Genomic DNA, 12,191 nt, shown 5'->3' on the forward strand with positions numbered 1-12,191 from the left:
ATAATTCTGCCAAGGTTAACATCGTGGCAGGGCTATTCTGACATTATAGGATAAGAACGGATTACCAAAACAGGCAGGAAACAGAACAAATACATGTGTGCCCGACCTTGTGGTCCGTAGGTGATTCTGTAGCCCTGGACAGGAGTTGAAGGTTGATTCCAGCCCAGAGTGAGAGAAAAGAAACCTGCTTGCACCAAGCGCAGACTGGAGACACCTGGCAATGACCCTATGTGAAGAGAAAATGGGCTATTTCATATTGCAAATGGACCGATACTTATCTAGCGCTTGTCTACTTAATCTGAGAACTCAAAGCATTTTCTTATTACAAAGCTAATTCATGTATTGACACTCACATTGATAAAAGTGCTTTTTCCGATTCTTAGCCACTCTTAAACCAACATTCAAATGCTCACACTTTGATTAATGGATGAATCAGAGACAACTGGGGTTCGGTAACTTGCCCAAGGATACTTTGACATTCATAAGTGTTTTGTCAGTCTCTTGTGTCTCTGTTGAGTCGTTCACTTTGTACTCACTGGTCCGTTGCTTGGCAGAAACAGAGTCTCCCACACTGTTGGGGTACTGGGCGATGACAGTCACCAGGTAGTCTGTTCCTGACCTTAAACCTCGTGCAGTGTAGGTCCTCTGATTGGCAGTGACACTATCCTGCAGGTTGGGACAGGGGTGATCTTTGTAAACTGAGACTCCTAAAACACGTGTATGACTGAAAAATAAATCATCACCATCATGCCAAGGTACACAGAAGTGAATGCAATGCTTTGCTCTGCCACACTTTAATTTTTCCTTTTCCTTGAAGAAGATCCACCCATTAGACATGTTTATACTCAGCCTGAACACACATGCTTCTCGAGCAAAGCAGGATTTCGTCTGGCTCGTAAAACTGCAATTAACTGTTTCAGTGTAGGTCACATAAATGCACCTTTGCTCATTCTCTAAAATCCTTCAACACCTGAGGTCACGTTACCTCGACATCAGTGGAAGAAGTCATGGGGTGAAAGAAACATGCGAAGGAGACTTAGAAGACTCGTTTGGCAGGTGACAGCCATATAAAAACAACAAAGTTCAAAGATGAACCACAAAATGCACATTTTAAAGAAAAAGAAATATATTATATACTATTAAATGACATAAATCTTCTTTTATTATTTTTTTCCTGCTGAAGAAAAGATCCTGTATAACTCATTTCTTCCTTTGTTTAATAAATCTTTTTGGGACCAGCATAAAATTTAATCCATCAGTCACATCCAATTCAGTGTCAGCTAACCTGATTAAAAAAACTAATGATACAATAGAGCTGTAGATGTACAGTAACTAATGCAAATCAATTTATAGTGAATCTTAAACATACTATGATATAAGTAATACACTTTATAATTGTTTAAGCTGTGTTTTACAAAATTCTAAACACATCAGTAGTTTACGGCAATAAATGAAAAATGAACTTAAAATGTAACGTTTATGCAATCTGCTCCACTTGTCAATCATGTTGATAATTTCTTGTGAATCATCAGGTGGTGTGTAAAGGTGTATCCTATACTAAAGGAAATAATAAAGGAAGCACTTCAATCTGATTATTTGGTCGCACCCCTGAACTCACCTGACGCATTTCTGCTATGACTGGTTGACCCAGACCAGTGAGTGGCACGTGCTGGATCACATAGGCACTCACAGGGCCCCCTGCAGGACTCCATCGGAACCTGAGAGAGTCAGACGTCTGGCCTATGAACTGCAGGTTGGATGGACCAACAAATGCCTCTAAGAAGAGAGGAGACACAGTTAAAATCACATGTAGTTTTACAATAATTGTGACAGTTTAATTTCTTTGAATTCTAAAGTTAAATATACCGTCGCTAGCATAATCGCCTCCTGCTTTCGTGCAAACTTGAGAGTTCACAAGAGGAAGCAGCGTGTTCAGCAGTTTGAAGTCCCCAACAAAGAAGGTAAAATCACTGCTGGGTTGGGACGAGATCTGAGCCAGTTCATTCCTGTCTGCGCTCTTTATGCCTGTTAAAAACAAAATAGTTGTCAAAGAAAACAAAGCACTTCACCTGAAGCTCTGGTATAATTCCAGATTATTCAGAATAACTGAGGAAATACTGCAGATAAAACACACACCAACTGCAAAAACATGAACTCCCTGACTGCGCAGCTTCTGTGCTGGCTCGTTCACATTGTCCTGTGACTTCCCATCTGTGATTAGGATCATGATCTGAAAGTTAAAGAGGGTCCATAGATAAAATTAGCTAGAACTGCTACATTGAATAGATAATAATTTATCAATCATAATGGTATAGCTACTCCTTAGACCTTTGGAACATCCCGAACAGAGGCGGGGTTGAAGAAGTTATCAGAGGCAAACTTAAGGCCGTCACCAGTGCGTGTGTTTCCACCTTTATAGTTTATATTTTGGACAGCGTTGACAAGCTCAGTGCCATTCAGGTAGGCAGTCAACGTGAACTCAACTCTGATGATGGAAAAATGTGCATTAATATACAATTGTGCACCTGCCATGTGTTTTTTAGTTGTTTTGTTTTTAATTACTCTCAGTCACCTCGAGGTGTCACTGTACTGTGCAACACCGAACCGAATCCCTGACTCGCCCACGGAGCTGGCGAATGGCTTTACAATTCCAGCCATAAAGCCCTTAACCTGCAGGAAATTAGGTCGGCCAATACTGGAAGAGCCATCAACCAGGAAAACTATATCTGCAGCTTGTACATTATCACACCTGTCTGATGGACATAAAGGACAAGAATTAGAAACAGCAACATAAAACATTATGTCTGTCAGGGAAGATGTGACAGTAAGGTAAAGTGAAGTTAATTCAAACAAAAGGCATTTTACCCTGAGCTTCAGCATGTTTCACAGAGCACAGCAGGACAGTTACAGTGAAAACCCAACTCCACATCTTCACAACCTGGGACACACAAAGAACAGGTAATATTATCATTAATATCATCTCTAAAAACAGTCTGAACAAATTACAAACTGTATATAGATATTTTAATATCATCTTCATTTCTGTTAACCACTATCTATTAATAGTAAACATCAACACTGAAAATCCGGTTTCTGCTGACTGCCACTTTCTTCTTGTTCAGCTGGATTTCATTAGTCATTTGTTCCATAGCATAATTTGTGGGTAGTTCAATCCAGTAATTTGTCTGCATTTTCTTAGGATTCTAGTCATTGTTCCTGCCTATACCTGTTCTGACCTACCTGACAGCCTTTATTTCTTGTCAGCCTCATTACTTTGAACATGTTTTCCTGTAACACAAACACGTGAGGTCTCTTTTCTTATACCAGTCTGTCCTGCAGTCCAGGTTTTGCACTGCACCAAGAAGCTCTCACACCTGGTGAGAAAGTGTCCAAATACCTACCACCCCATATTACCTCATGGACTATTAATGTTATTCATCATCACTGAAGAGACCACTACACGAACACATTACGTGAACAAGAAGCCCTGAAAGAAAGCATTGTGCATGCACTTAGAAATTAGTAACCTTGTATATATGACTGAGTGTTGTTTTAAATATTATAGTGAATGATGACCTCAGAGAAAAACCCCAAAAAACCCTGTAAATCTGAAGAAGAAAAAAAGTAAATACTATATATAGCTCCGTTAACTAATACCAACCCTTAAACAACAAGATTTACATGGTATATTTTTAATTTTTTTTACTTGTCATATTCTTGCATGTCTCTCACTAGGTATGGACTCCAAAAAGCAACAGGCTGATCTGTATGAGTCCACCTCTTGCATTCAGCAGTTTCCAGTAAAACAGCTAACGACCACAAAGGGAAAGAACAGTTAAAGATCAACAACACAGAGTGCCGTATTTCACACCCCCAGCTTTTCTTTATATGTTGGGAAGTGAGTTGACATAACTAAACAGCTTAGGTGGATTGTTTCACTATTACCTGTCTCATGCTAGCTCCACTCCGCATGCAGTTTGTGTGTTTGGTGAGTAGGCGCACTCACAGTGAGAGCAGGCAAAGGAGAAGCAAGTGTTACTTCAAATGACAGCAGCAAACAGTGAGCTGAGCCACCCTGGACAATTTGTAATTTTACTCATACAATAGCAATTCAGTAAATGTATATTCTTATATGTTTTAGTTTGTTGCACTTTATTTATTAAAGTAGGAAAAGCAATGTTTAAGTCAAGCCTGATGTTGCTTTAACATAAAAAGGCATTAAGGTAGCTGCTTAAAAGGTTCAATCTAAGATACAACATGTCAGGTGGAAATTATTAATATTTAATATATTTTATTATGTGACAATATTGCACAGGCTCCTTTAGTTATTGTTAAAGCATTAAGCAGTTATTGTTGCAAATTCCTTTTAAATATTGTGATATCATTTTGAGGTTATATCACCGACCCCTACCAGAGGCTATCCATCTTTTACATACACTCTACGAACCTCTGTGCATGTTGATCCTAAAAGAATAAAATGCAACCACCCATCCATTTGCTTCCACTTATCCTTGCTGATGATGGAGCCTCTCCCAGCTGTCATGGGGTAGGAGGCAGGGTATACCCTGGACAGATCACCGACCCACGGCACATTCAAACCCACATTCAATTTAGAATCATGCATGCCTTTGAACTGTAAGATGAAGCGTGGGTTACCAGAGGATACCCATGCAGACACAGCGAAAACATGCACACTTCATGCAGAAAGACCACAAACTAACTGGAGCGTTTGAACCCAGAACTTTCAAGCTCACAGCAAGAAAGTCTGCATTCATTCTGTGTCAAACAAAACTTCCCGTTCATGTTTCTAATTTACACAAGAGTTTGAATTTTTTTTTAAACAGCTGTCCTTCTCATTCTCTTCCCTCCACACACACCCTTCACATAACATGCATATTCAGAGCATACATGCTTCTGTACATGTGATCGTGCATCACACACCTTCCATCTTTGCTCAAAGGATAGTGGTCAGAAAAGACTATTTTTTACAGCGAGCATCAGATCCACTCTTAAACTTCACTAGTGTAACTCATGTTGGAGTTTGGCCATAAAAAAGCTTTGACGTATCTTTTCTCCATATTTCTCTTTGGCCACTGTATGTCTGGAATGCAGATGGCAGATCCTTACAGACAATATGCACCATTCTGGAAAAAAATCCAACAGATCCTTGATTCACTTGTAGACCGTCTTGCAGCATTACTATTCTCTACAGTGTATCTCACTGTTATCATGTTTTGGTCATAAGAAATTTCCAATATGATTTTGGTGACAGCTTTTTTTAGGTGAAGAAATTCATTCTGGATGTGGGTGTGGAGTTTTCATGAAAACCTTTGATTCATCTTTGACGCAGTCAGGCACAGCATTAAAGTTACTGAAAATAGCTGACAGATGTTGAGCCAAAGACAGAAACATCAGATCTACTCTGTAGGGATATGGTAGCTAAAGTAAACACACAATATAATGAAGGAAACATGAAAAAAAAAAACATTTAAGTGGATCAAACCAATTACATATGTTGGTGGCAGGACAGCATCAGACTGGAGTGATTTTCTGAGCCTGAATGTAAAGAACAGTAACATTGTCTGACATTTGGAGACTTTTATAGCTTGGCATTTTGTTGCAACACTGACCAAAACCAGACTGACTATCAACGAGCTTTGATCAGAGCTAACCCACATGAAAGACACATGCTGCCAAACTTGATAAGACTCACAATAAACAGAAAACTTTTGCAGTACTTTGAGTATCAAAGCTACTTCTTATTTTAACCCTTACCATAAATAGATTATGTTACCTTTTAAATTCATTAGGAAAACAACTATTTTCTAATAATTGGAATTTAAATTAGTCTTAGCCTTGATCTGTCAGAAGCAAGCAGTAACCTCCTAAACCGAAAAATAATAAAGGCTACAGCTTCTTGACTAGCTCCAAAAGACACATAATCAACAGAGAGTGCTATTTTAAAAAGCCCCAAAAAACAGCATTGAAACCCATGTTTAAAAGGTCTACGCATAATTATCCCCTTAGAAAGTGGCTTAAATTTATCGGTGTGGCTGCTTTGATTGATTGGTGGTTCATCCAAATATGGTCACTGGCTGTGAACACAATTAACATTAGAGGCAGCCAAAGCTTCATTAAAGTTGAAGCTTCAATTTTTGCTTTGCTTTTCAGTTTTTATCATGTTGTTTGTTTAGGTAAGTTTATTTATTTATTTATGTTTTGGTATGAAAGTTTTTCAAGATCTGGAATATTAATTTGTCTATGTCTGCCTTACTTAGAAAGTACTTGGGGTAAACTGCTGTTTTAAATGCACTGCATAATTAAAAGTGACTTGACCATTGAGTCGGCAAACAATGGGTGACACCACGGTGTCCACCTTTAATTTACACTCTGTGGTCTGATGGTCACAAACTGCCATTTTGATTTATGACAGAATGTAAACCAGTCATATGATTGGTTAAATAACATACATGTATTCTTTCTAAATGCAGTTTAAGATCTTGTAGCCGCACCTGAGGTAAGATGTTATATTGAGCTAGCTGGTAAAATTCCACATTGAAAGAAAGCTTTTATTATCATCGGATTGCCACACCCAGCTTCACAGCAGAGGCTTGCTCAGACTTCAAATAATCTAGTTACAGTTTATGTAAAGTCCAACAAAGAGTGCATCAACTTTAAGGTTATTCTTTAACATCTATAACCTCGTTTTGATTCAAATGTGCACTTTTCTAGGGACTTCTGGAGGAAAGTTTGCATTTCACGGTTCCTGATGTGCACACATGTTTAACTGCAGCAACTCTGAAACCACAAATCCCTTCTTAATACCTACTAACACCACCTCTAAAGCTCACTGGTAGATTCTGCTGTAATTATCTACTGTAAATACATCAGGACTCGTGCATTTCTACAATAACACTGCACAGATCTGCTAAATACTGTCCAGTGAAATTATTTTAAAAATGAAAAGAGACAAAAAATATTCAAGAATCCAAAGTTAGATAAAAACCATTAAGACACACCACACTGAGTTTTCTAATGTTCAAACACTGCTTGAGGCCAGAAGCTCATAATCACTGATAAATGTTTATTTTTGTCCGAAACACATCCCACATCACACACAGGAAGCTTAATATGTTCCAAATGTAACCCCTCTTTCCCTTTTCAAAAATCAAAGCATCTATTTTGAGGCTCTTACACCTACAAATTTAAATTATGTACCTATAACTCCTACCTTTTATGTTATTTTTTTCACTGTAGGAAATCTATAGAAGTTCTGTTTATTGCTGGTTTTGTAAGCCAAGTTTTGAGACTATAGTCTATATTCCCAGCCTTTTCTGAAGTACAGTGGCTAACTTACCACTTTGTAATGCGATTTAAGATGTCACCAAACACGCCATCTTATGACTAAAAGTTGCACTAAATGTTAAATGGACTACAAACAATGGATTTTTCTTCTTCTTGCTATTCCCACGATACACTCACAAACCCTTTTCTATTTTCAGGCACAAATCTGTTCACATAAAGTCCTGGTAGAAATACTTCCAAGTAATTACTGCCAATTTACAAGCCAATTGTGGGGTGACCTATTTCTGAATGTTTTTTTGATAGATGTTCATCAAGTCTATATTAACAACGTGTCTAGTCTGGCTTCCACACCTGGAATGTGTAAATTATGAACTGGCTTATGGGCATGACCACACCCATGACTAGCCACTTGGCAAATAAACCAATCAAGAGGGTTAAAGGGTCAAAAGCTCAGAAGCTGACTGCTTCTTCTTCTTCCTAAACACAAGTCCCCCAAGCCGTCAGACTCCTGAACACTCAGTGACAGGACTGACACACACACCTTCATACACCAAGTTACTTTTTCCACAATGCTCAGTCTTTTGCACTGTCTTGTTCTATCTGGTGTTACACTGTCTTTGTTTTGTTTTTTTGCAATTTTTGCACATTGCACTTTATATAGTCCTGTGTTGATTGTCTGTTATATATTATATGTGGCACCATGGTCTTGGAGGAACATTGTCTCGTTTCACTGTGTACTGTACATGGTTAGAACGACAATAAAGCAACCTGACTTGACTTGAAGTCATTTTTAAAAAGAAAAAGTAATGTGTGCATAACAGCACAGACAGAGGAAGTAAAAGACATTTAAACCTGTGGAAATTGTTTAATACTCATCCTAAAGCTTCTGTTGGAAGTTCGTACAGGAGCTAGACTATGCTTTCTAAAAGCTACACTTTTAGTAGAGATGCCATTCTCCCAGGGGGGCAGCGGGACACAGGCCACTGTGCTGTGACAGAGAGCAGGATTGTGTAAGAGCCAGCATAACATCAGTCTAGGGGACAGAGAGCGACACAAGTGGACAAGGGGATGGAAGGATCAAACGGGGTGGAAATGTCACAGTAAATTACTCAAAGTCTCGAGCTAAAACGCTCAGGATCTTGTGTACTTTGTACCCAAAGGTTGATCTTGGCAACTAGAGACAAGCGCTGCTCCGAGGCCATTAGGGAATTAAAACAAAGAGGGAGGGCTAATGCAGACTTTTTTGACCCCTGAAGTCAAATATATCATCTCCCACTTCCAACAATAATGGTTCCTTTAACCAAACAAAACAAAAACCTTGTAACAGCAACATTTGAATCTTATCCATGACCCCTTGCTGTAACAAGTTTCAAAATAAGCTCCAGTCTTATCCTCCTATTTAAGCATCTCACTAGCTTTGTATTACTATTATCAAAAGCCAGACTGACTGCATCTGAGAAATGACAACATTCAATGAGAAGTTATCCGTCTCATTCAAAAGCATTAATGGACTGAGACAAGTCAAATTCACAGGGCTTATAGTTGGTTTAATCCAACATAAACACAGAGAAAGAGAAACCTAAGCACGAGTAAAAATGGGCCATTGTTCATAAAATTGTTAAAGCAACTTTCTTTTCCTAAAACCTGAATAGAAAATGCTGGACAATGCACACATTAAGCACACGCGGTAACCAGCAGCAGCAGGCCTTACTTGGGATGACACACTTGGGATGAGTCCAGAGACATCCACTACCACAGTGGCACGCCAAAAAAGTTAACCAAGCATGGTTGCAGCAATGCAGCAAATTAAAAGGAGAGAGAGCGAGAAAGTGGCAGGGTGCATGTGAGGCTGTGAGGAAGACTCTAATCACTCCTTATAAATATTTTCAGGCATTTTTTTTTCTTTGCTGTTGTCTGAGCCAAACCACAGCAAAGAAAATGATGACCTCAGAAGTAGTACAGACAGTTGAAACCAATCAAGATACAAAAGGCTGAGGAGGAAACGTAGGAGGGAGATTCTTTCGCAGCATCATGGTGTAATAATGGCCTCTCGCTATAAAAGTTCAGCTGAGGTCAAGATGTTATGAACGTCTAGTTCAACTAATCTAGGGATTTGGGTTCAGAGCAAAATTATGTTCTTTCATTCAAAAGGCAGTGGCGCTTACGATTTATTAAGACTCCTGTGCCTGATTCTCGTTATCATACAGAATACAGAAAAGCCAAGCATTTAAAAACACTTGTAATTATGAGAAGGGTGAAAATTAGGTGATGAATGTTCTGGATGTTCTTGTGCCAAGTGAAGCTTTTTTTTTTTCTGATGGCAAAGCGATGGGCTTAAAGGGGCGGTGTACTGGCTACAGTTTGGGTAATTCCCCCATTTGCACAGTTGCGCTTACCAGACTGCAAGGTGTGCAGAGTAAGTGAATGCAGTGCACACATGCATAGCATTCTTATATAGACTGTCATTAGTAGTCTTCAGTGTAGAAATGCATGCAAACTGTGCACGAACTGCACCCAAGCACAAGGGCTCCCACAGAACACAGTTTCCACTTATCTTACCTGGGGATCTCTTCTCCTTGCACCCGACTGCAGCCTGCCGCTCCCCACCTTTCCACCTGTGGCATATCCACCAGCCCTGGATCTCCGTGCAGTATTTTGACCACACAGACGAGAATCACAATCCCGGCGTCCAAAATCACAACTTCAAAAAAGGTAAAAAGCAATCCAGTGGAGCTCAAACGCCCAGATCCTGTTGCTGCATCCCGGTGGAGGACCGTCAGATGTGAACGCTATTTCTGAATCCCGAGGCAGCGCTGCTCAGCGTGGGCTGAACTCAAGCAGGAGCAGAACAGTCCAGACTTGCTCGGATGCCTGAAGGGGAGTCCTGAGCTCTCCCTTTCTACTGCCTTTTTTTAACCTCATTCTCTTTTCCTGTCGTCCCTCCCTGCTGCTGACTGAAAAGCAGCCCATGCAACCGTTTACATGTGAACAGTAATCTCGTTACTTCTACCTGGAAAACTTCTGGTCACATGATTTTTATCCTGCTGTAGACCGACTTGGAAAAAGTTATGTGCACCGGTGGTACTATCACAAAACAAAAACAATAGTGACTAGTACTTAATGAAATATTTAGTTTAACTGAAAAATGTGTAACCAATGATCTCAGACTGTACATTAAAACTCCTCAACAAAACAAAAACTGTAATAAAAAACAGCCTTTCTATGCCTGTACTTTGATGTGGTGCTAATGATGCTCAAGGCTAGCTTCTAAACAGCTTCTTAACCAGGGTGCTGCAACTTTATTTCGGGGGTTTGTGGAGTTTGTTTATTATAAAAACAAAGTTAGAAGATTTTAAATGAGGCTTTGCTTAAAAGGAAATGCAGAAGAGTTTCCCAGAAGGCTCCAAAAATAAACATGTAATTATGTCAGGAGTAACATGGATAGGCAAACCCTCATGAAATTTTCTTACAGACACATAGTAATATAACAAATTAGGGATAGCGCAGTAGAAATCATATGTTTATTTTATTTTTCCTATGGGCTTATAAACCTTATTATAACCCTTTCATTCATTTTTAGGCTAGAAATGCTTATTTTACTATAAAAATAATTAAGATTAAAAAAAAATACCTATAGGTCAGACAAACCTGCGACATAATGAAATTCCCACGATATAAATTTAGAGATAAATCTTGTGACACAAGACAGCAAGTGCAACTAGCTTAACAACTGCCTTGTGTGGAAAAAGCATAAACTGTCAACATCATGCAAATTAAGTACCAGTTTCTAAATTTGAGCAAAATAGGATATGGGGTTTGATACCTCACCTTCTCAATGCAAGACTTTGACTCACTTTAGTCCCCTGCAGCTTGATGGACTTCAGTTTGGTCAGTTTACGAAAGGGGGTAAACCCTCTGCTTTGACAGGATACTTCTTTGGTCATTAGCAACAATGGCGTGTCCAGCGGGGTGGCCTGGGGGGGCACAGGCCACCCCCCCAACCAGACTGGCCACCCCAGGTGCCACCCCAAAGGCAAAACAATAAAATTCAATCAAATATCAAATGTCCGATTATGTTTTCACGGTGAAGCTCAGATATCCGATTGTAAGTGAATGCAGCATCCTTCTGCGCTATGTGCATCACGTTAGCAAAGGTAGGAGAGCCAAGCACGAAAGATGGCACTGCAGGAAACAATTTTTCGGTGAAAGAAAATGAGGACAGAATAAATGTCCCGGTAAGTAATATTAAGTTTGTTGAGTTTAGTAAACTTCGGTGAAATTAGAATACCAAGGAAAAAATAACACTTAAAGAATTATTGCAGCTGTGGAATATTTCAGACAGTATGCTACTGAGGGCAGCTAACATAAGAGTTATGAGTTATAAGATATAATCTAAGTCGTAACATTGCTGTATGGAGCTGCAGATTTGGTTGCAGGTTAACATAGCTGGACTGGCCATCGGGCTTATTTGACTTATTTTTTATTTTTTTTGTAACGGCATGAACAATGAGAGGTGGTGGATTGGCCAGATGCAGGTCGATGTGTAGAAATAACTCCGTTGTTTGGTGGTGGCTATGGCGGGGCTTCCACAGAGGCAACAGGTGGATGAGGGAAGGGGAGGCAGGAGGAGAGACCCGAAGCAGCCGCCAGTCCGAGTGTCAGGTGAACTGAACTTCAGGTAAGAAGTTATGACCTGCAGTCTATCTGGGTCAGATATAAACCAAGTTTAGGTGGAGTTTATTTTCATGTTGCTGACTTTTTACTGTCAGTTGCAATAACTCATACTGCGTTCTAGCCAGCTTGACGGAGTTTTTATACAGCTGGGTGGTGCTATAATGTTACTGATAGTGAACTTTATTTTATTCATAAGGTTAGTTAGTAGAGTT

At 39.5% G+C, this 12,191-nt stretch overlaps 1 protein-coding gene across 2 annotated transcripts in view; it reads right to left on the reverse strand.

Moving 5' to 3' along the window:
- Positions 1 to 10,186, reverse strand: part of col7a1 (collagen, type VII, alpha 1) — a 56,588-nt gene extending 46,402 nt beyond the window's left edge. For both annotated transcript variants that reach the window (XM_085406537.1, XM_085406538.1), the window contains exons 1-9: positions 9,865 to 10,186; positions 2,866 to 2,938; positions 2,573 to 2,753; positions 2,329 to 2,485; positions 2,137 to 2,230; positions 1,867 to 2,025; positions 1,619 to 1,776; positions 537 to 666; positions 107 to 226 (exon numbers count right to left, since the gene is read on the reverse strand). In XM_085406537.1, the coding sequence (XP_085262663.1) occupies positions 107 to 226; positions 537 to 666; positions 1,619 to 1,776; positions 1,867 to 2,025; positions 2,137 to 2,230; positions 2,329 to 2,485; positions 2,573 to 2,753; positions 2,866 to 2,929 (1,063 nt within the window). In that variant the 5' untranslated portion in view covers positions 2,930 to 2,938; positions 9,865 to 10,186. The remainder of the gene's footprint in view (positions 1 to 106; positions 227 to 536; positions 667 to 1,618; positions 1,777 to 1,866; positions 2,026 to 2,136; positions 2,231 to 2,328; positions 2,486 to 2,572; positions 2,754 to 2,865; positions 2,939 to 9,864) is intronic.
- Between the last annotated feature and the right edge of the window lie 2,005 nt (positions 10,187 to 12,191).

This window comes from Rhamphochromis longiceps, linkage group LG5 (assembly GCF_057381845.1).
Source record: "Rhamphochromis longiceps isolate RC_006_pf linkage group LG5, R_longiceps_female_GT1.1, whole genome shotgun sequence".
Lineage (NCBI taxonomy): Eukaryota > Metazoa > Chordata > Actinopteri > Cichliformes > Cichlidae > Rhamphochromis > Rhamphochromis longiceps.